At 34.9% G+C, this 20272-nt stretch overlaps 1 protein-coding gene across 2 annotated transcripts in view; it reads right to left on the bottom strand.

The window, feature by feature from the left end:
• Positions 1-947: 947 nt before the first annotated feature.
• Positions 948-20272, bottom strand: part of CHIC2 (cysteine rich hydrophobic domain 2) — a 40188-nt gene continuing 20863 nt past the window's right edge. Inside the window, exons 2-6 of one of the 2 annotated variants that reach the window (XM_024573922.4) lie at positions 18289-18343; positions 17985-18140; positions 4503-4559; positions 4277-4336; positions 948-1290 (exon numbers count right to left, since the gene is read on the bottom strand). In XM_024573922.4, the coding sequence (XP_024429690.1) occupies positions 1240-1290; positions 4277-4336; positions 4503-4559; positions 17985-18140; positions 18289-18343 (379 nt within the window). In that variant the 3' untranslated portion in view covers positions 948-1239. The remainder of the gene's footprint in view (positions 1291-4276; positions 4337-4502; positions 4560-17984; positions 18141-18288; positions 18344-20272) is intronic. The other variant, XM_024573924.4, reaches the window with a different exon arrangement.

Raw genomic sequence — 20272 nt, 5'->3', positions numbered from 1 at the left:
TTGATACCACAGCTGTATGGAACAAGTTCTTGACACATTAAAATTTGTATAATTTCAGGTTTATAAAAACAAAAATTTACACATAAGCCTTACAGGAAGTTTTAAAATGCACGGACAAATGTACAACCAAAAGGAGAAAGAAAATATGTATTTTTGTATGTATTTAAAAGAAACAAGCTGATCTGGTTCGACTTTAAATGTCACACTCTCAATCAAAACACTACACAAAACTGGACCAAAAGCAAACTAGTAGATAGAAGCAGTACTGAATATGTCTGCCATTTCTTACCAATAATCTGTTCTAAATACAAACGGGGTATTAAATACCAGCTTACTTTGAATTCTAGAATTTTTGCTTTCTTTCAAAAACTTTTTAGAGAAGTTTTCTACAACTGTATTAGATTGGGACAAACATTTTCCTTAGAAATTTTTTTAAAGGAGTATTTCCATACTTTTGTATATAAGATTTGACAAACAATAAAAAATAACCCAAATAAGGCCATTATCATCATCTTGATAGAAAATATACAGATCGTAATGCTACTGTATTTTATGATCCTGGGCTCTGGTAACATTAGATGCGCGCATACCATTCACTGAGTCGTCTGTTCTAACAAAAGTAATTTAATCCTGCCTTGCTGCTTTTGAAGACAGAAATCCTTTCAAAACTTTTTTATAGGTCTTCGTAATGTTACAGATAATTCTGCTGTAAACAAAGCATTAGAGACTGTATGAGAAAGGACATGTTAATCCAAAAAGCTATTAAAGAATATTTACTAATTTAAAATAACTATGTTAAATTTAAAAAGGAAGAAAAATAATACAAAGAGTGTGCTTTCTAGAATAGATAAGTATAGTTTTACAAAGGTGTTTTTCTACATTAAGGAATTAATAAATAAAGAACTGTGTGTACCTTGATGATAAATAAAAGGCTGGCCACTTTTTACGCTAAGTTCAAATGTATTTTTTTGATAATACAAAAAAGTAATCCTTGAAAATCAGAATACATAACAGAAAAGAGCACAATAACTTAAGTATTAAACATCTGTATGAAATAACTGTTGCAAAGTTTGACAAAAATGCACACTTAGAACATGCGATTATTTAAAAAAAAAAAAAAAACAGAAAAAAACACCACACGATTCTGTAGAACCAATGTTATGTCACCACCAGAAGAGCACCAAGCAAGGCACCATTGGAAAGACAACATACTTGGAAAGTCTATAAATAAAGTAAATGCTAATCTGGTCGAAAAATCGGTGTCTTTGGTAAAAATTCTATCAGGATGACCTGTAGAAAGAGAAAAAAAAAGTTTTTAAAAGACTTAAACAAATTTTTATCTGAACAAAACATCAGTTACATCCCATCCCTTGAAATAACTTGGACTGTGCCTCTGACACACAGGGGAACATGGGCATGAGTATGTGAGAAAACAACTTATGAAGAAACAACTACAAGTATTTCATACTCTATGTATCGATTTAATCCCAAAAGCTTTTCTATGAGGCAAGTGTTACCATCCTCACTCGACAGATGAGGAAGCTGATGGTCTGAGGAGGGTGACCCCATGGACTGCAGAGTCACTGTTTGAACAAGGTCTGTCTGAACTGCAAAGCCTTCCTTTTTCTGCTGCACTACGTGGCTGCAGCCAACCCAACGTTGATTTCTTCAGGTTGCCACCCATTTAACTAACCAAAATGAGAGCTAGAGTTGCTCTCATTTTACTGTATCAGGATATGTGATTTCTAGATAAAGGGAACTGATCCTTTATCTCTTAATTTTTTTAAAGTCCTTTTCTTCTTAAGTTAGCAAAATTAAAACTTAAAATTTGTTTCAAAGGACATCTTACAAAAAAAGTTAAGGAAAACCAACAAAGACAAAACACAGTAACACAGAAAGACACAGGTTGGCCAGAGCTCATTTTTATTCCAAACTTGAACTGTGTTAATTCCAGTCAATTCTTCCCTTGTCCCAAGTCTGTACAGAATAGGTGCTAAACAAAAAAAATTATCTGACTTGAACATTTCCAAGTTTGAGGAACTCATCTTTTTTCCAGAAACTCTATCTAAAACTTGATGACTGAATGTTTAACCAACTCACGAGTCAACATTCAATGTATACTTCTGTATTTCAAGCATGTCCTCAACGAAGCAGTCTGCACAGTTTCAGATCCTCAGCGCAGGCATTACCAGTACACTGTACAGTGCATACCACATAATGAAAACTAAAGGCTATCTTTGGCCATATTTGCATTATTATTTTTTAAAGAATACATCCTATGAACTCTTTTCCTTCAGAAGAAATGCACAGAAATTGGCTGCTTGTCTCATTCCTTCTAGATCATACTGCTCTACCACATTTGAATAAAAGAAAAGTTGATGTCAAAGGTATTTTTCTCGATCATCTCCAATATTCAAAATATAATCAAAGGGAATTACTTTCTTTCCTTTAACTAACAAATAAAACATCTGTAAGTTAAATAAAAGTTCAGGTCAAAGAGAAATACATGGTAAAAATGCCCCAATTCATTAGATAAGGAAGCTATACATACTGAGAAAAATTTTTTTAAATACATTTTTTTATGAATTTTAAAAAGTTTTTTACTACCCTTCTGAACATCTTCTATGATGGTAAAAAAATATAATGGCTTTAGTAGTAGAGTTTAATTATCTCAAAATTCACAATAAATGAAAGGAAACTATTTTACAAACACAGCACAGAGCTTACGATGTTTTAAAAGGTTAGCAAATTATTTTATTTTTAGTTAAAAAAAAATTTCACCTATATATGATGAGTATATGGTATGAATGAATATGAATTCCCATAGCTCTATCTGAAAATAATAGCACTGGGAATAACTTATGTTTTCCTTTCACATGTGAATTTAGAAATGTTCAAAAATAAATAAATCCTGAGTTTTAAGCTTAGTGTTTTGGTTTACAAATAAAGTAATTATTTTTTTCACAAAATGTGTTGAATCTCCTACATATCCATTCCTCCTGCCAAAATACAATACATAAACTTTCTAACCATCTATGATGAAAATACAAGACTAGCATTTTCATAGGTCACTCTCAAAACAAATTATTTGAATATGCCTTTTTATTAGCATTATAAAGTATCAAGTGCCTTTCTCATCGTCACAAAGCAATATGTTTGATATGTAAGATAATGATATACTTCACATGATTTGGTTCATTGAATACAGACCTAGTCTATGAAAAAAAAAGACAGTTTTAAGACATCTTTTATGTTCAAGGCTAGCAATGGTCGATTTGACTGTATGATAATGAAAAAAAGAGGAAATACTACGAAGCAACATGATTTCATGACAATTTCCAACTATTTACGCACTGTTTAAATCAATCTTTTATACATACACACACACACACACACACACACACACACTCTATCTATGATGGTCAAATTGTTCCAAAGAACAGCATCTGACAGAAATGATGTGCCAGGTACTTCACAAAGGCTATGACTTTAATTTCAATTAATTCTTCCTTAGATTTTTTCATTTAATATAATAACCTTTCTATATTTAAAATAAAACACCCAAGCTCAAGACAAAATAAATAAAAATTCATAATTTTCTATAGTATTTTGAATTTTTCAGGAGAAAAATTGTTCAAATAAATTAAGGAGTCAGTAAATTAAATACCACACTGAGTAAGATCTAAAATTCATTGTATATATGTGACAACTCAGATATCTTTTAAGGAATGAACACAGAATAGGCAAAAATCTCATCTCCTACTTACTTTAAAGATAATTTTTATAAAACAATATTCTAATAACACTTTAAAAGATTCTTTAAAGGCCACTGAGGTATGGATAGTTGAAATTTATAAAGGCTAAAGGTTTCTTAAGCTCCAATGACTTGGCTGAAAGGTTTTCTTCCACACTTGGAAACTTGATTAGCATTATATAAAAAAGCCATATCTGACTTGCTGCGTAACCAAAGTTGTGGTTATTCTTTATACAGCATCTAAAATTTCACACTCCATCAACACATGTTCAGGCTATTTTATCTTGGCAATTAATTTATTATTTTTCAGAACACAGTGAAGCCTTGTTTTCAAGTCATTCATAACTTTATAAATCAGTCTTGCACATGAAACCATGCATCTGTGAACCGTAGAAAATCTTTGCACTCAGGAGATTAAGCTCCTGACACCTTTGCTGATTAATAATCATGGAAAGAATAAGATCAGAAGCAAAATAAATGATCATTTAATAGAGAAACTCACAAAACAGCCCTTTAACTTACATATTCCATCATGTTATTCGTTTCACATTTCCTTTTGCTCAGTCTCCAGTGCAAGCACAGCTAGACAAGGAGGAGAGTAAAAGAAGAAAAATGAGCTCTATTTTATTGCAGCACACAGACTAACCCATTTGTCCACCTTTCATATTTTTAGTTCAACAAAAGCATCTGTTTCCATACTGTGCAATTCAGACCCCAACAGTACGAAGCTGCTCCCTGTGGTACTCACCTTGTGGTATAACCTATTGTTTTCCCATTCTAGTAACTTCTCAATCGATCTTCGTGTCTGGAAGACAAATGAGAAAAAAGTTTACTCTTGACTGGTTTAGAAAAACTCGGTTTTGCAGCTGCTTTTTGTGTGAAAAGGAGAGAGGTATGAGACGCTGACTGAATATAAGGTGGCCTAGAACACTGTCAACAGTCCAGCACTAATCAGTCCCCTGAATACAAATAGTACTCTAGTTTAATAAAGATACGGTTGGGGGTTTTTTAGCACTGTGTCCTTTTTTCACTGACTCAGACTTACTAGCCTCTGAGTTAAAACTATCAAAGTCTAAAAAGCTAATGTTATCTACCAAATAATATAAATTTAAATCCCCATTCATTTCAAAAATATTTGCAATACTTAAATAACATGTAAGTATTAAAGCAGGGCAAAACTGTATTTAAACCAACAAGAGGAACAGTAAAATCAAACTCTTAATTCAACACTGTTAAAGTAATCAACTGAGAAATTTATGTTTAAGAACACTTGATTTTGCAATACATACTATGCAGCAAGCATGAAATGGTTTTTGCTTGGGACTATGAATAGAGGAGAAGATAATTCATGATGCCAGGTGTTAGGATGATACTGACACAGCTGCAGGTGCAAAAAAGACAGTGCTGCCACAAGAATCAAATGCAACTTGGTGCAGCTGCAGCTTCCTCACAAGGGAAGGAAAACGGCATCCGGCACCGTTAACGTGGCACAACCAAGTACTAATAAGCAAAAGTGAAAAACTGCGTATCGAGCAAGGATGAGCTAGGTGAGAAATTGTTAGGATCAAGCTGCTTTTAAATAGTTCAATGTTACATAATAAAATAGCATCTACCATTATCTACTTACCATATTACCTTTCAGCATGCTGAACACGCTAACGACACACCCCAGTCTCATAGGTGCCAACTATAATTCATAACTACCAGTGAATTACCACCACTGCCTTACATTTTCCAAGCTTATGTCATAAAAATCAGAAAACCAACTAACTCTCTGGATAATAATATGCCGGTGACTAATTTAGTACATTATGTTTTTGAACAGGTTTTTGGGCAAGAATTTTAAAGGAAAAAAATGTGCCCTTGTTAACAATGATCAGCAGACCTCACTTGTTTCTTTGTAAAGATAGCCTTTTAGAGGCAGCTCTCCTTTTAAATGAAAATAGGGCAGCAGTTATGGTCACACTTTTTGTTAATTTAGTTGCCAGTCAGCTCCAAATCAAAAGAAAATAAGGCTGCAGAGTATAATTAACATTCAGTTCAGTCGTTTTGTCCCTTGTCTAGCCCCCAAGCTTTGTTAAAATTGCCATCTGAATGCTGAAGGCTGTAGGGAAATCGATTTGATTCTAATCGCACCATGAAAAGAACATGATCTAACTGCTTTCAGCCCTCCGTAAATCTGTACTAGGTCTTTAGCACAATGCAACTTCCAATTTAAAAAGCACTGAATGTCTCGTCAATGACTTTGTGAAGAAAAAAGAACAAGGAGCAGACATAAAAATTCCAATAGTTGTTTAAGCATTAAAGTTCATTTGCATCACAGCGAACCTGAAAAGGGCTGACCTCTCAAACCGCCTCTCAGGTCTATGAAGTTGTAGCCTTGACAAGCTCACATTGACAGAGCTCATTGACTCTGAAAGGCTACTCTATCAATGGTGAAAAATGGCAATAGGTTCTACTCTGAGCAGGCATCTGCCTGCCCACCCGCTGCTAAACCAATGGCAAAACCGATTCAAAACCTGAATCTACCTTGTAATCTTCCTTTCTAGGACCTTTTAATAATAGATTAAGATTACTATACAATTTGAGGTTTTACTCGTATTGATGGTTTAAGAGTTGAGGGGTTTGGGAGTAAAAGAACTAGGGTGGAAAGAACAAGCTTTCCAAGTCTTGTTTTATATTAAAGTATAAAAATAAAAAGGTTAACATTACATTCTGCAAAACTTCATTACTCAAAGAAAAAAGTGTAGTTACCACTATCATCACTTCACACAAATTTAAACCCATTCTATATTATAATGAGAATGACTCTCACTACAAATGGATCTCCCGGTGTACATGATACCACGTGCACACACACAAAATTTAAAAACTTAAAAATATTTACTCTAAGTAACTTAAATCAACTATCAGCATTTGAATAAAAGGTAATTATAAAGTATGAACCTTAAATTCCAAAATATTTATGTAGGAACTCTGAGTTTACTGTGCCTCTAATTAGCAGTTTAATGATAGGGTATGGTAAAATAATTGTATCTTAGAATATTTAAGAATCAAAACCAAACAAACTCTGGTATGCCATATTCTGAATAAGTATCTAAATATAAAATATTTCTACCCACTGACAGTCTGAAGTAAAAGCTGTGAATTAACACCATCTAATCTTGCTATAAAACCTCTTTCCTGCTTGACAGGTGAAAAAAAAACACTTGCACGTGCAGCTTAATTAATCATTACACTTGACATTTCAATGATTTACAGTGAGGAGCAGGTGAGAACATACAAAACCAGAAAGAAATCCTTGATCTGAGTGGAACATTTCTAGCACACTAAGGTGACAAGTATATAGATTCTAGCAGTCATTAAGAAAGAGAGAGAGAGAAAGGAAAAAAGGAAAAAAGAAAGGAAGAAAGAAAGAGAAACTGCCACAAATTATTTGTTAGTAACAACAAAAGCTCAAATTAAATGGAAAAAAAGTTTTAACTACTAAGAATGTTTAATATTCTGCAATTACTTTTAGTTCACAAAAATCAAAATATACTTTCAAGATTAAATACAATACCAATTTGGCAGATACTGAAAAAGATATGACACTTCAGCATATATAAAAGGTATTTAAAAGCCTGTAGACATGAAAAAAAAGCACCTTATAATTGCAGTATTCTAGAAATAAAAATTAAGAGTTTATGTCCACAGGGTTGTCAGATACTATTTCTAATAAAATGTAAGATTCAATGCTGCCCAAGTCTGTAATTACTACTGGGTAAGCAAACCTAAGCATATAAAAACCTGCCCTTGATTTTTAAAAGTTTACATCGACCACTAAATTCAGCCTAAATTTAAGCAAACTAATATTCATCAGAAAAAAATATGTATTGCATCTGTCAACACGACATAGCAAAACAATCATCTCTAGGCCAGTGGATTTCTAAAAATAAGCAACCTTAACTTTTTAAAAAGAATTTGGTTCTTGTGAAAAGCACCAGATTCATAGTCATGGGAACTAAAAATCTTCTATTTAACTGAAAGAACAGAGGAAAGGGCAGTGTGAGCTTCCCTACAGTGGGCCTTAATCCTTTCAGTGCTCACACCCTGGGGGTGAGGGGACAGGTTACTGGTTCTTAACCAATTCTTACTCCTTCTGCATACAATGATCAATACGAAATCTCATTTCATCATGACTTATTATCCTTAACTTAAAGGACAGAGACCACCAACTCACACCATGTAAGCAAAACAAGTTTTTTTATGAGAATGACATCGCACCACCAACCTGGTCTAGAAGAGTGGGGCCCCACCCGTCTTACTCATCTCAGAGCTCACTTTAATTGTTTTCCACCCATTTCTTCATTTCAGCACCTTGCTAATTATAGTTGTCTCCCTGGTGAACTAGTTCTAATAGAGCAGAAGGACAGTGATTTTGGCTTCAATTTCTATTGGCTCTGGTTCTTATTAAATTTTTGGTAGAACTGTGAAAAATAAGTCAAAACATGAAAACTGCAAGAGAAGTAAATGGCCTGGGTAATTCACAAAGTATTAAATAAATAATGATTAATCAACAATTAATATTAGGTATAGCATACCCCATAAAATATATATGAATCACTTAGAATAGTAAGTTACAACTGAAAATTAGTTTCCTAAAAATACAAATTTGACTTACTATGAAGAAACATTTTTATAATTTTTCCTAAATCTCTTAACTTTCTAAAAAATATATATTATTCCCTAGAAACAAATTATGTGCAATTAGATACAAATAGGTCTTATAGGGAAGTAAGGAGTCCTTTAAAAAATCTTGAAATGTATTACTCCCCCCTTGATGACCACTGGCACTTACAGTATAGTCGTTACCAATACTTCACTTATTCACAGTCAATTGTTTGATAAAGTGGTTTTCCAAAGATGTGGTATTTTAAAGTTGCTAATAAAATCAATGAGAATTTCATGGATTTTAAAGTACATAAAGCCAAAGGGAAAAAAAAAATGTGGATGCTGTAACAAAATTTCTCTGAAATTTCCCCCCAAAATAGCATTCTCATCAGTTTTTAGAACATAAAGATGCTAAGATATGTTAACAATATATATAAATAAAATATCTCAATAAACTACAAAAGTTAAGCTATTTAAACTTAAAACTTATTTGAATAGGTTTTATTCATAACATCATAGAATGTCAAAGTACAATTTCAAATGTTCAATTTCTTATTTAAAACAGGTTTTAAATTTAAACTCCCAAATTATAATGCATTAAACTTTAACAAGAATAATCCTTTGAATGTATTTGTAATCTTATTTTTTTTTAAGTATTTTTCAAATAGGAACTACACTTATCTTTGGACATCTGTACAAATTCAAATTACTAACATAAGTGAAACAAAAATGTTCTTTGTTATAAGTCATTAGAAGGAAACCATACAAAATTTTTAATGAATTATTTTAAGAGAAAATGACTTGATGCACTGTTTATTCTGGATTATTATGTCTTATATTTGAGTGATGTGCAGAAAATTAAATGGTGTATCTCAGTCTTAGTATTATGATATATAAAAAAATCTGGACTCAAAAAGATAAACTAGAATATGATCAGATTACTCAAAAGGATTTCTAAACAAATTTCCTTGTATTTAAAGGCTCCTTTTAGGAGCCAAAACACACAATGGAGAAAAGAATGCCTCTTCAATAAATGGTGCTGGGGAAATTGGAAAGCCACATGCAAAAGGATGAAACCAGATTATAGTTTGTCCCCATATACAAAAATTAATTCAAAATGGATCAAAGACCTAAATGTAAGATCTGAGATAATAAATTACATAGGAAAACAAGGCACCAAGCTTATAAACCTTGGTTGTAAAGAATATTTTATGAATTTGACCCCAAAGGCAAAGGAAGTAAAGACAAAAGAAGTAAAGGCAAAAACAAATAAATGAGACTATATAAAACTAAAAAGCTTCTGCACAGCAAAAGAAACCAACAACAAAACAAAAAGGCAACCAACTGAATGGGAGATGATACTTGCAAACAACAGTCCAACAAGGGGTTAATATCCAAAACATATATAACTCAACACCAAACAACCCAATTAAAAAATGGGCAGAGGTCCTGAACAGACACTTTTCCCAAGAAAGACATACAAACATCCAACAGATATATAAAAAGATGCTCAACTTCACTGCTATTAGGGAAATGCAAATCAAAACTACAATGAGGCGAGTGACACCTCATACCAGTTAGAATGGCTATTATCAACAAGACAGGTAATAACAAGTGTTGGAAAGGCTGTGGAGAAAAAGGAACCCACATTCACTGCTGGTGGGAATGTAAACAATGTAAACTGGTACAGCCACTATGGAAACAGTATGGCAGTTCCTCAAAAAATTAAGAATAGCCTCGACTGGTGTGGCTCAGTGGATTGGACACCGTTCTGCAAACCAGAAGATCACCAGTTCTACTTCCAGTCAGGGCACATGCCTGGGTTGTGCGCCCAGTCCCGGACTGGAGGCCTGTGAGAGGTAACCAATGTTTCTCTCGCACATCGATGTTTCTCTCCCTCTCTTTCTCCCTTCCTATCCTTCTAAAAATAAATAAGTAAAATCTTAAAAAAAAAAAAAAAAGAATAGAGTTACTGTGTAACCCAGCAATTCCTCTTCTGGGTATCTACCCGAAAAAACTCAAAAAGATTTAGTCACAGAGATAAATTTATTCACAAAGATATATGAGGTCTGTCCAAAGAGTATCCAGGCACATAACATGAAAAATAGAGACAATTGTTTAAGATACAAGAAACACTGTATATAGGACAATGACACCTCAATCCACTTCAAAGTAGGCACTTTGGGAATTCACACAGTTCTCCCAATTGCCATCAGCTGTCCCAATTGTATCTTCCTGAATCTCACCAGTGGTCTGAAATCTCTTCCCTTTCAAAAGTGATTTTAGTTTGGGAAAAGCCAGAAATTGCAGAGTGCCAAATCTGGGCCATAGTGGGGCTGAGTCACCTGGGTGATTTGATGTTTTGCAAAAACTCTACACAAGACGTAATGCATGAGCGGGCATGTTGTTGTGATGAAGCTGCCAATCACCAGTTGCCCATGGCTGTAGCTGTTTTCATCATATTGAATCTCCCCACTGATGAAGAACATTGAAGTAGTACTCTTTATTAATTGTTTGGCCTGGAGGGGCACACACATGATGTACAACATCTTCCCAATCAAAAAATGCAATTAACATGGTCTTGATCTTGCTGCAACTTCGCCGCTCTTCTTCAGTCATGGAAAACCAGGTGACTTCCTTTGGACAACTGGGCCTTCATTTCCAGATCATACCTGCAGACCCACCATTCATCTCCAGTTATGACCTTCTAGAGGAAATATGGTTCATTGGTAGAGGTTTGAATCAAGTCATTAGCAACTGCAGCACGATATTCCTTCTGCTCTGGGAGCAGAAGCTGTGGAATGAATTTTGCAACAACACGTTTCATGCCAAGATCCTGTGTCAATGTCTCAGACACAGTAGTTTTTGGAATCCCCTCATCAGCTTTTAGTTCTTGCACTGCCAATCTTTGTTGACTGCAGCCCATACACATTCCACATTCTCAGGTGTTCTGCTTGTTGCAGGCCTTCCAAAATGTGAATCACTTTCAACAGATTCTCAACCATCTTTGAAGAATCTGTGCCACATTTTCATCTGCACCACACTCATTGCATTATCCCCAAAAGCCTTCTGAACCATCCACATAGCTTCTGCGGGGGGAAGTTCAAGCTTAATGCAAAATTTGAGGCAGATTTGTTGCTCTACTTTCTCAGTCATTTTGAATGCGATGGCCACACAGTACACATGCTCACACCACGGGTCTACAGGCCCCACTGACTAGTACAGTGAAGTTGTCATTGTTCATGCATGTGCATTCCTGCCCACTCTCCTTGGCTGCCAAGTTACATCCATCTCACACAAACTGTTCTTGTTATATTAACAATAGATAGACTTTTTCTGGACAGACCTGGTCATATGCATCCCTATGTCCATTGCAGCATTATTCCCAGTGGCCAAGACATGGAAACAACTAAAGTGTCCTTTTGATCAATGACTGGATGAAGACGACGTGGTACGTATATACAATGGAATATGACTCAGCCATAAGAAAAGATGAAATACTCCCATTTGTGACAGCAATCATGGACCTTGAGAATATTATGCTAAGTGAAACAAGTCAGAAAAAGTTAAGAACCATATGATTTCACTCATATGTGGGACATAAAACTGAAACTCATAGACTCAGACAACAGTATGGTGGTTCCCAGAGGGAAGGGGGTTGGAGGGTAGTAAAGGTTAAGGGGGCCAAATATATGGTGATGGAAAATGATTTGACTTGGGTGGTGGGCACACAAAGCAATATAAAGATCATGTGTCACAGAAATGTACACTTGAAACCTATATGATCACCTCAATGTCACCCCAATAAATTTAACTAAAAATAAATGAAAATAAACATAGTAATTAACACTTAAAAATTTTATGTGAACATTAACTTTTAGTAACCTAGAGAAACTAAAACATTCACCAAAGTATCATTAGAATAACCCTTTTAGTAGTTTGTTATGAGTGATAGTTTCAGATGAATATAAGCTACACATTATGTGTGTCAAAAAAACCTCTTAGTACTAAGCAGTGATTTATAGGTAGGAATCTTAAATAAAGTTTGCTTAAATACAATTTCATAAAAAGTTTATGACCTGGGCTACTGGTTCTTAACTTTTTTAGGTTACTCTGTACTTTATGAATGATGAAAAAGCCACACTGCACAAATAAAAAATGTTGCACACAATTTTTAAGGGTGTTATCCACTAATCTCTGATAAAATTTCAGAAAATACTGGTAACATCTCAAAAAACTAAAACTGAATTTCAATTAACAGCAGCAAATCAGAAAAACTGTTCATAAGACAAACAAATTTCAGCTAACACAATCAAAAGTGTTACTATCAGGGATTTTGAAGAACTATTAATACATAGTTACACAAGGAAGAATCACTGGTTTGGATAAACAGTGATTTATCCAGGTAGGGGGGAGGAATTACCTACCGGTTGATTATAACAGACAACTGGAAAAACAAAAAGGGGTACAGGAACAGTATCTGTTGATCCTCACTTTTGGTCTGACCCCCCCTGCTAGATGTCTTTCCTTCGTTACCTTATTTAATCTTCACAAGAAACCTGTGAGGCAACTTGTTATTACTTTCCTTTTACATATGATAACTACAGCTTGGAGTGGTTAAGAGACTTAAAGCTACACTTCCAAATGATGGCGCTAGGATTTAAAGCCAGGATTCCATTATACTACAGAGCTATGAATTTGTAAATGATTTGTAACCTGTTGAAGAACATGTGTATGTGTAGAACATGCAAAGTACCAACTAAGCTGTCGTCCCTGAACGACCAAATTTACTCTAAAATTTGAAAAGCAAAATGTATCCTAAAACTAAATTTTTTCCAGCTCTAATTTTCTGTGGTTCTAAGTTCTAGAAAGAACCATTCTACTCTATTCTGCAGCCTCAATGAGATTTATCCAAAATGCATTTTATTTGGTTATACCTTGCCTCACACAATAACATGACTTGAGGTGTATTTCTGTTTTAGAGATTAAGTACACAGGCTTCCAGAAGTTAAACGGTTTGCCCGATGTCATAAAAGCAGGGAGGGCAATGCAAGGATTCAAACTCAACTCTCCAAACTTTAAACCCAATGCTTTTCTAACTCTCATTCAGCAATTACATTATTTTTATTTCCATCTTCATTGAATGATATCAATTTATAAATCCTTCCATTTGAAGCACAAACATAAAATGAATAAAATATCCTTACAAAATGTACCAACAATACAATTTTATTTTTTAAGAAGATTTTATTTATTTATTTTTAGAGAGAGGAGGAGGGGAGAAAGAGAGGGAGAGAGACATCAATGTGTGGTTGCCTCTCGCACGCCCCCCAACTTGGCATCTGGCACGCAACCCAAGCGTGTTCCCTAGACTGGGAATTGAACCCGCAACCCTTTGGTTTGCAGGCCTGCATTCAATACACTGAGTCATACCAGCCAGGGCAACAATACAATTTTAAATGCGAAGTTTCAAACACAACTTTAAAAAACAAAATGGAAAAAATCACATCATTCCTTCCCTCCAAACATGCAAAAAAACAGCCTAATTCTTCACATAAACTGGAGACATATACTTCTACGTACAATGTAGTAGCTAGTGTCAGGCCAACATTCCCACTACAAATAGAAATGGATAAAGTAAAGGAAAAGAAAAACCACATTATTTTTAAAGAACATCAGAAAATTCCAGAAGCAACAAGGACCAAATGAAATAAAATTCAAAGAAGGAAAGAGCCCTTCCTAAATCATTTGATGATTACTGGCCATTTTCCTTCTTTGTTGACAGCTGGTGTAGGAAGAAAAGGGAAATTGATACTTTCCGCAGGTTGTGCAGGCTGGCTCAATGGACTGAAAATTAGTCCCGCCCTAAAATGCAAAGTCGGTTTCTCTAAAGACATTACTGAGTTCTGTAGCAGCATGGAAGGGTGGAGGACCAAGCCAGAAAGGCAGAGGAAAATTAGTCACAGTCTATTACTGCTTAGGAGGCAAAATTCTGCTAGGGGAGGCGGATCTCCATCAAAGACATTCGAGCCTACACAGAATGAAGGCTAAAAAGCCAAACTCAACATATGCTAAAGGTACAACTTTCAGGGTAGAGGAGACAAAGACCAGATGAACTGAATCTTTCTAAACACGCAACCCAACCCAACCCAACTCAATCTCATATTACACTGAAGTGACCATTCCCCTCATGCTATCTCCCTTAATAGAGAAAAGATGAGACCCTTGATTGTGGTAGATTTCATCTGGAGCTTCCACTTCATTTTGCGGGTAATATCTCGCATAAAATTTTTTTTAAAGTTTAAGGGGCAGGAAAATATGACCAATAACCAATGACCAAAAAACCTCACAGACACAGACCCACAGATAATCCAGGTATCACTGTTAACTGACAGGGTGTTAAATTAACTATGATTAATATGTTCAATAAAATAGAGAAAAAAGATAAACAAAATGGGTGAAAAAATTTCAGAAGAAAACTGGAGTCTATAAATTGGATTCTAAAATATAAAATATCATATGGATATTCTAGAACTCAAAAATGTAGTATCTTAAATTAAGAACTCATTGTATTAACAGCAGCATGAACACTGAGGAAGCTAGGCAAATCTTTCTACAAACCAACACAATACTATCTTCTAAATATTCAGAGACACTGAATTTCAGCTAGTTTAAGGCACATCATAATTACATTACCCAAGATTAAAGATAAGGAGAGAATCTTAAAAGCAGCAAGAAAAAAGGAGACAGTTACCTACAAAGGAGTTCCCATAAGACTACCAGCTGATTTCTCAAAAAAAAAAACTTTGCAGGCAAGACGGGGCTGGAAAGAAATATTCAAAGTGATGAAAGGCAAGGACCTACATCCAAGATGACTCTATCCAGCAAAGCTATCATTTAGAATGGAAGGGCAGATAAAGTGCTTCCCAGATAAGGTCAAGGTAAAGGTAAAGGAGTTCATCCTCACCAAGCCCTTATTATATGAAATGTTAAAGGGACTTATCTAAGAAAAAGAAGATGATCAAAACTATGAACAGTAAAATGACAACAAACTCACAACTATCAACAACTGAACCTAAATAAAAAAACAAACTCGGCAAACAACTAGACCAGGAACAGATTCACAGAAATGGAGATCACATGGAGGGTTATCAGCGGGGACAGAAGGGGGAGAATGGGGGAAAAGGTACAGGGAATAAGAAGCATAAATGGTAGGTACAAAATAGATAGGAAGAGGTTAAGAATAGTATAGGAAATGTAGAAGCCAAAGAACTTACATGTATGACCCATGGATATTAATTAAGGGTGGGGGGGGAATGCTACCGGGAAGGGGGATGCAGGATGGAGGAGAATAAAGGGGAGAAAAATGGAACAACTGTAATAGCATAATCAATAAAATAATTTTTAAAAAAAGATTAAGTTTACATTTTATTTTCTAAATGCTATACCAGGCACACATTGCAATATCTTACTTAATCATTTAAAAAGTAAAAAACAGGAGGATCTCAGATGGTGAGTGGATAAAAAAGCTCTGGTACATTTATACCATGTAATACCACTTGGCCATAAAAAGGAAGGAAATCTTACCTTTTGTGACAGCATGGATGGACCTCGAGAGTATTATGCTAAGTGAAATAAGTCAGTCAGAGAAAGACAAATACCATATGATCTCACTTACATGTGGAATCTAATGAACAAAATAAACTAACAAACAAAATAGAAACAGACTCATAGATACAGAGAACAGACTGACAGCTGGGGGCAGGGACACTGGGAGCTGGGTGAAAAAGGTACCGTGATTAAGCAAAAAACAAACAAATAAAATAGAACTTACAAATAGAGAAAACAGTATGGTGATTACCAGAAGGAAAGGGAGGTGGGGGGAGGTAGAAGAGGGCAAAGGGGGCATAAATGGTGACGGAAGGAGACTTGACTTTGGGTGGGTGGTGAACATACATTATAATATATAGATGATGTTTTATAGAATTGTACAATTGAAACCTATAATTTTATTAACCAATGTCATCCCAATATATTCAATAAAAAATTGTTTTAAAAAGTAGCAGAGGATCTCAAGTGATTCCTTGTGTTTATCTGACAGAAAATTACTAACCAAGTGCGATATAGTAGTCATTTAAACAAACAGAAACAGCCAAACAGTTGGAAGAAGTGAGGGGATCTATACTTAAGAACTGCAAATTCCAGGATGGAGTGGAGTGGGGGGGGGGGGGGAATGGGACAACTGTAATAGCATAATCAATAAATATATTTAAAAAAAAAAAAAGAATAGTATGGGAAATGGAGAAGCCAGAGAACTTATATGTACGACCCATGGACATGAACTAAGGTGGGAGGGGAGGGATGCTGGTGGGAGGGGGGTTGCAGGGCAGAGGGGAATAAAGGGGGGGAATGGGACAACTGTAATTGCATAATCAATAAAATATACTTAAAAGATTTTACTCAAATTTTACCCATTTCCCAAGGGAAAAAAAAAAAAAGAACTGCAAATTCAACTATAAATTCAGTAAAAACCAGAAATCAAAAAAAAAAAATTCTCCAGTCTGAAGATTATCTGGTGAGAAATACTGGGGGGAGAAGGGGCACAGGCATTTATCTCTTTCCTAACACTACAAAGTACTAGTTTAAAATACTTTCGCAGAAACACCTTACTTTACAACAAAAATTGAGGAGCAAACAGAATTTGCTTTTCTGTACGTCCCATCAACACCTGATGACAAAATGAAATGTAGCCACACAATACCATTCATTCAATTTCAACGTAACAGTAGTCCATTTTTATACATATAATAACCTCAATTTTTAAAACTTTAACAAAAATGTAATATATTCAATCTATACTAATTTTTCATATCTCTATCAACATCTTGGAAATTTTAATTATAAGCACTGAAAATGACAACTCTTTATAGACAATTTTTTCTGATGACCGAATCACTATGTACTCATCACAGAAAACTTGTAAAATACAAAAGGAAAAAAACAGAATTACCCATAATCTTACCAATTATAAACAATAATTGTAACCATTTAATTTATTCTATGGGTATTATCTTACATATTCGTAATAATGCTATTAATCAATATTTATTAAACACTTACTTTGAGCTATTTAGCTAGGAGCTTTACAAATACTATTTCATTTTACTCTTACAACAATTCTATTTAAGGACATAGGCGAACATTGCCTTTTACAGATATATCACGAGAGTTTAGGAGGTTAAGAAACATGCCTAAGGTCACAGAGACGAGCGGCAGAGCCAAACCCGGCATTCTAGATCACTACCCTACGCCACCATCAATGTGCTCGTATGTGTATAGCGAGTGCTGTATTCTACCCACTCTCCAGTATGACGTGAAAATTTTAATTTTTAGATGGCTATTTAACATAAACAGCATGTAAACATAGCATAATGTAATTAATCTTCTACTGGATCAGATTATTTATGTACAGTGCTCAGGATACTGTGACTCATTCAACACAAAAAATAGAAATAGATAAATGCAAGACTTGCTTGTCAACTTCTAAATTTAAATTAAAATATATAAGTCAACTTACTCTTTTACTGAGACAAATAACTGGCCACATACTGCAACCTAATGTGCAGCAGCAACAAAGGCAGCCACAAAGGAGCCAACGTACATTAACAGGAAGGTTCTTCTTAAGACAACTGTTAACTCTGTTGATGCTGGCTTTAAATTCTTCAGGAGCTACCTAAAGAAAAAATTTAAGAAAAAACAACACCATAATATTAATGTCAATAAACATGTATCATCAGCATAATTTTTTTCCTATATTTGTTAGAAAAAGACTTTGGTTTTGAGGTGTATAAATAGTAGCCAAATAATTAACAGACACTCACTTTTCCAGTTAATGAAGAAGGGAATTCTGATTCAAACTTGTTGCTTAGTCCAAATCTATTTTAAGAAGGAGAAAAATATGTTACTGCATGTCATTGCTGCACAAAATAAACCATTTAACTTAATCCAGGGTCGAGTAAATAGACAGCAACTTCATATACAGAATAACAAAGGAAGTCTGAGACACAAAAATACTGTAGTCAGCAATTTATGCAATGCAACAAGCAGTTTTAGAAAATGAATCAAAACTTTTGTATAACAGGCTGAGAATGACTTCTTTGGTATTCTCTTTGGGAGTCAAACATTAACGTAATGAAAAACAACACATGGTTCAATTTTGTCAAAATTAAGGTTCTTCCAACTAAGTTACAGAAAGCTAAAATATCTATCGATTACTCTCTAGGTCAACAGCATTTGTTAACACTCTATAGCAGTAACAAGTCTAAAAATGCAAATTGGTTAGTTAGCATTTTCTGAGATCTACACTGCTATCACAGCCAGAGAATGCTGAAAACACCTGAAACAATGGGTAGCTGACCTAGCTCCTAAAACTTCCAAATTTTAAGAATTTCACTATATACACACCCAAAGAAATGAAACCAAGGTAGTACATCTTAATATCTTTAAGGGTTTAAATGTCTGCTAAGATCATGAGAATTGATTGGGCACATGACTACTTTTTTGTTTGTTTTCTAATTTTTTTATTGTTGTTCAAATACAGTTGTCCCCCTTCTTCCCTCATTACTCTCCCCTGTCCTCCCCTCCCCCCACATTCAATCCTCCACCCCACCCCCCATTGTCTTTACATAAGTTATTAGGAAAGAATAACATACTTAGTCATATTGGTAATAGCAGGTCACCCTGGAAATAAAAATTGAGATTCTTAAGTATGATGACTTTTTGTTGGATCCTGGAGACACCAGATACAGCTGATTACTGTCAAGCTAGAATGCAGACCCCCTTTTGACAGATTGTGTAATTTCCTTTTTCCAAGAGGAGCTGGAAAACCAGATTTTTATGCAGTATTTTCTATCTTTAAAACACTGCAAAAGTCAGCCCTGGCTGGTGTGGCTCAGTAACTGAGTGCTGACCTGAGAACCAAAGGTTTGCTGGTTGATTCCCAGTCAGGGCACGTGCCTGGGTTGTGGGCCAGGTCCCTGGTGGGGGGCACTCGAGATGAAACCACACATTGATGTTTCCCTCCCTTTTTTTCTCCCTCCTTTCTCCTCTCTCTAAAAGTAAAAAAAATAAAACATTTAAGAAAATTAAACACTGCAAAAGTCAAATAAAACTCTTCCGTGGGTCAGGTGGTCGTTTTTATCATGATGTAGACTTCCCTACATGTAGATGATGGCATCCGAGCCCATTTCATCATCGTCCTAAGTACTTTCATAACAATCTATCCTTAAAAACAATGAGTACTATTTACAGAAAAGATTACGATACAACTACCTAGGTCCAAGTCCAAGTTCTTTTCAAACTAAACACACTTGTAAACTGGCAATCATTATTGTTTAATGTAATTCCGGCATTAATGCCATTCTCTTTCTAAGATAGAAAAACTGAGCTAAATCTATTTTCTGTCTATGTGGGGGCCTCAGAGCATGTGGTTCTGCTTGAAGAAGCCCCTACAGATAAACTCACCTCCAACCTTAAAGGTCTTCTCATGAACAAGAGGTGTGAATTGCTTGCTGATAGCTTAGATAATGTGTTTCCTTTTTATCCATTTCCCTTAGGGAAGATGACATTCAACAACTGTGTGGGTATTCAGCCATCTCAATTATAAATTTCCTTTTCTTCGGTTATCTCCCTTGGTATGGAGTTTTCTCCTTCAATCAATAGTTTCCACTTCAACCAGGTTTTTTATTGCAATTAACCATCTCCTTCCAACTTTAAATTTTTTTAGAAAAGCAACAATCAGATACCTCCAGGTATCCCAGAGAGAAATGTCTTCTTTACACCCCCAGTGAGCAAATATTGAAAACA

The sequence above is a fragment of the Desmodus rotundus genome, chromosome 4, assembly GCF_022682495.2.
Source record: "Desmodus rotundus isolate HL8 chromosome 4, HLdesRot8A.1, whole genome shotgun sequence".
Lineage (NCBI taxonomy): Eukaryota > Metazoa > Chordata > Mammalia > Chiroptera > Phyllostomidae > Desmodus > Desmodus rotundus.
This window is presented reverse-complemented; position numbering and strand designations above follow the sequence as displayed.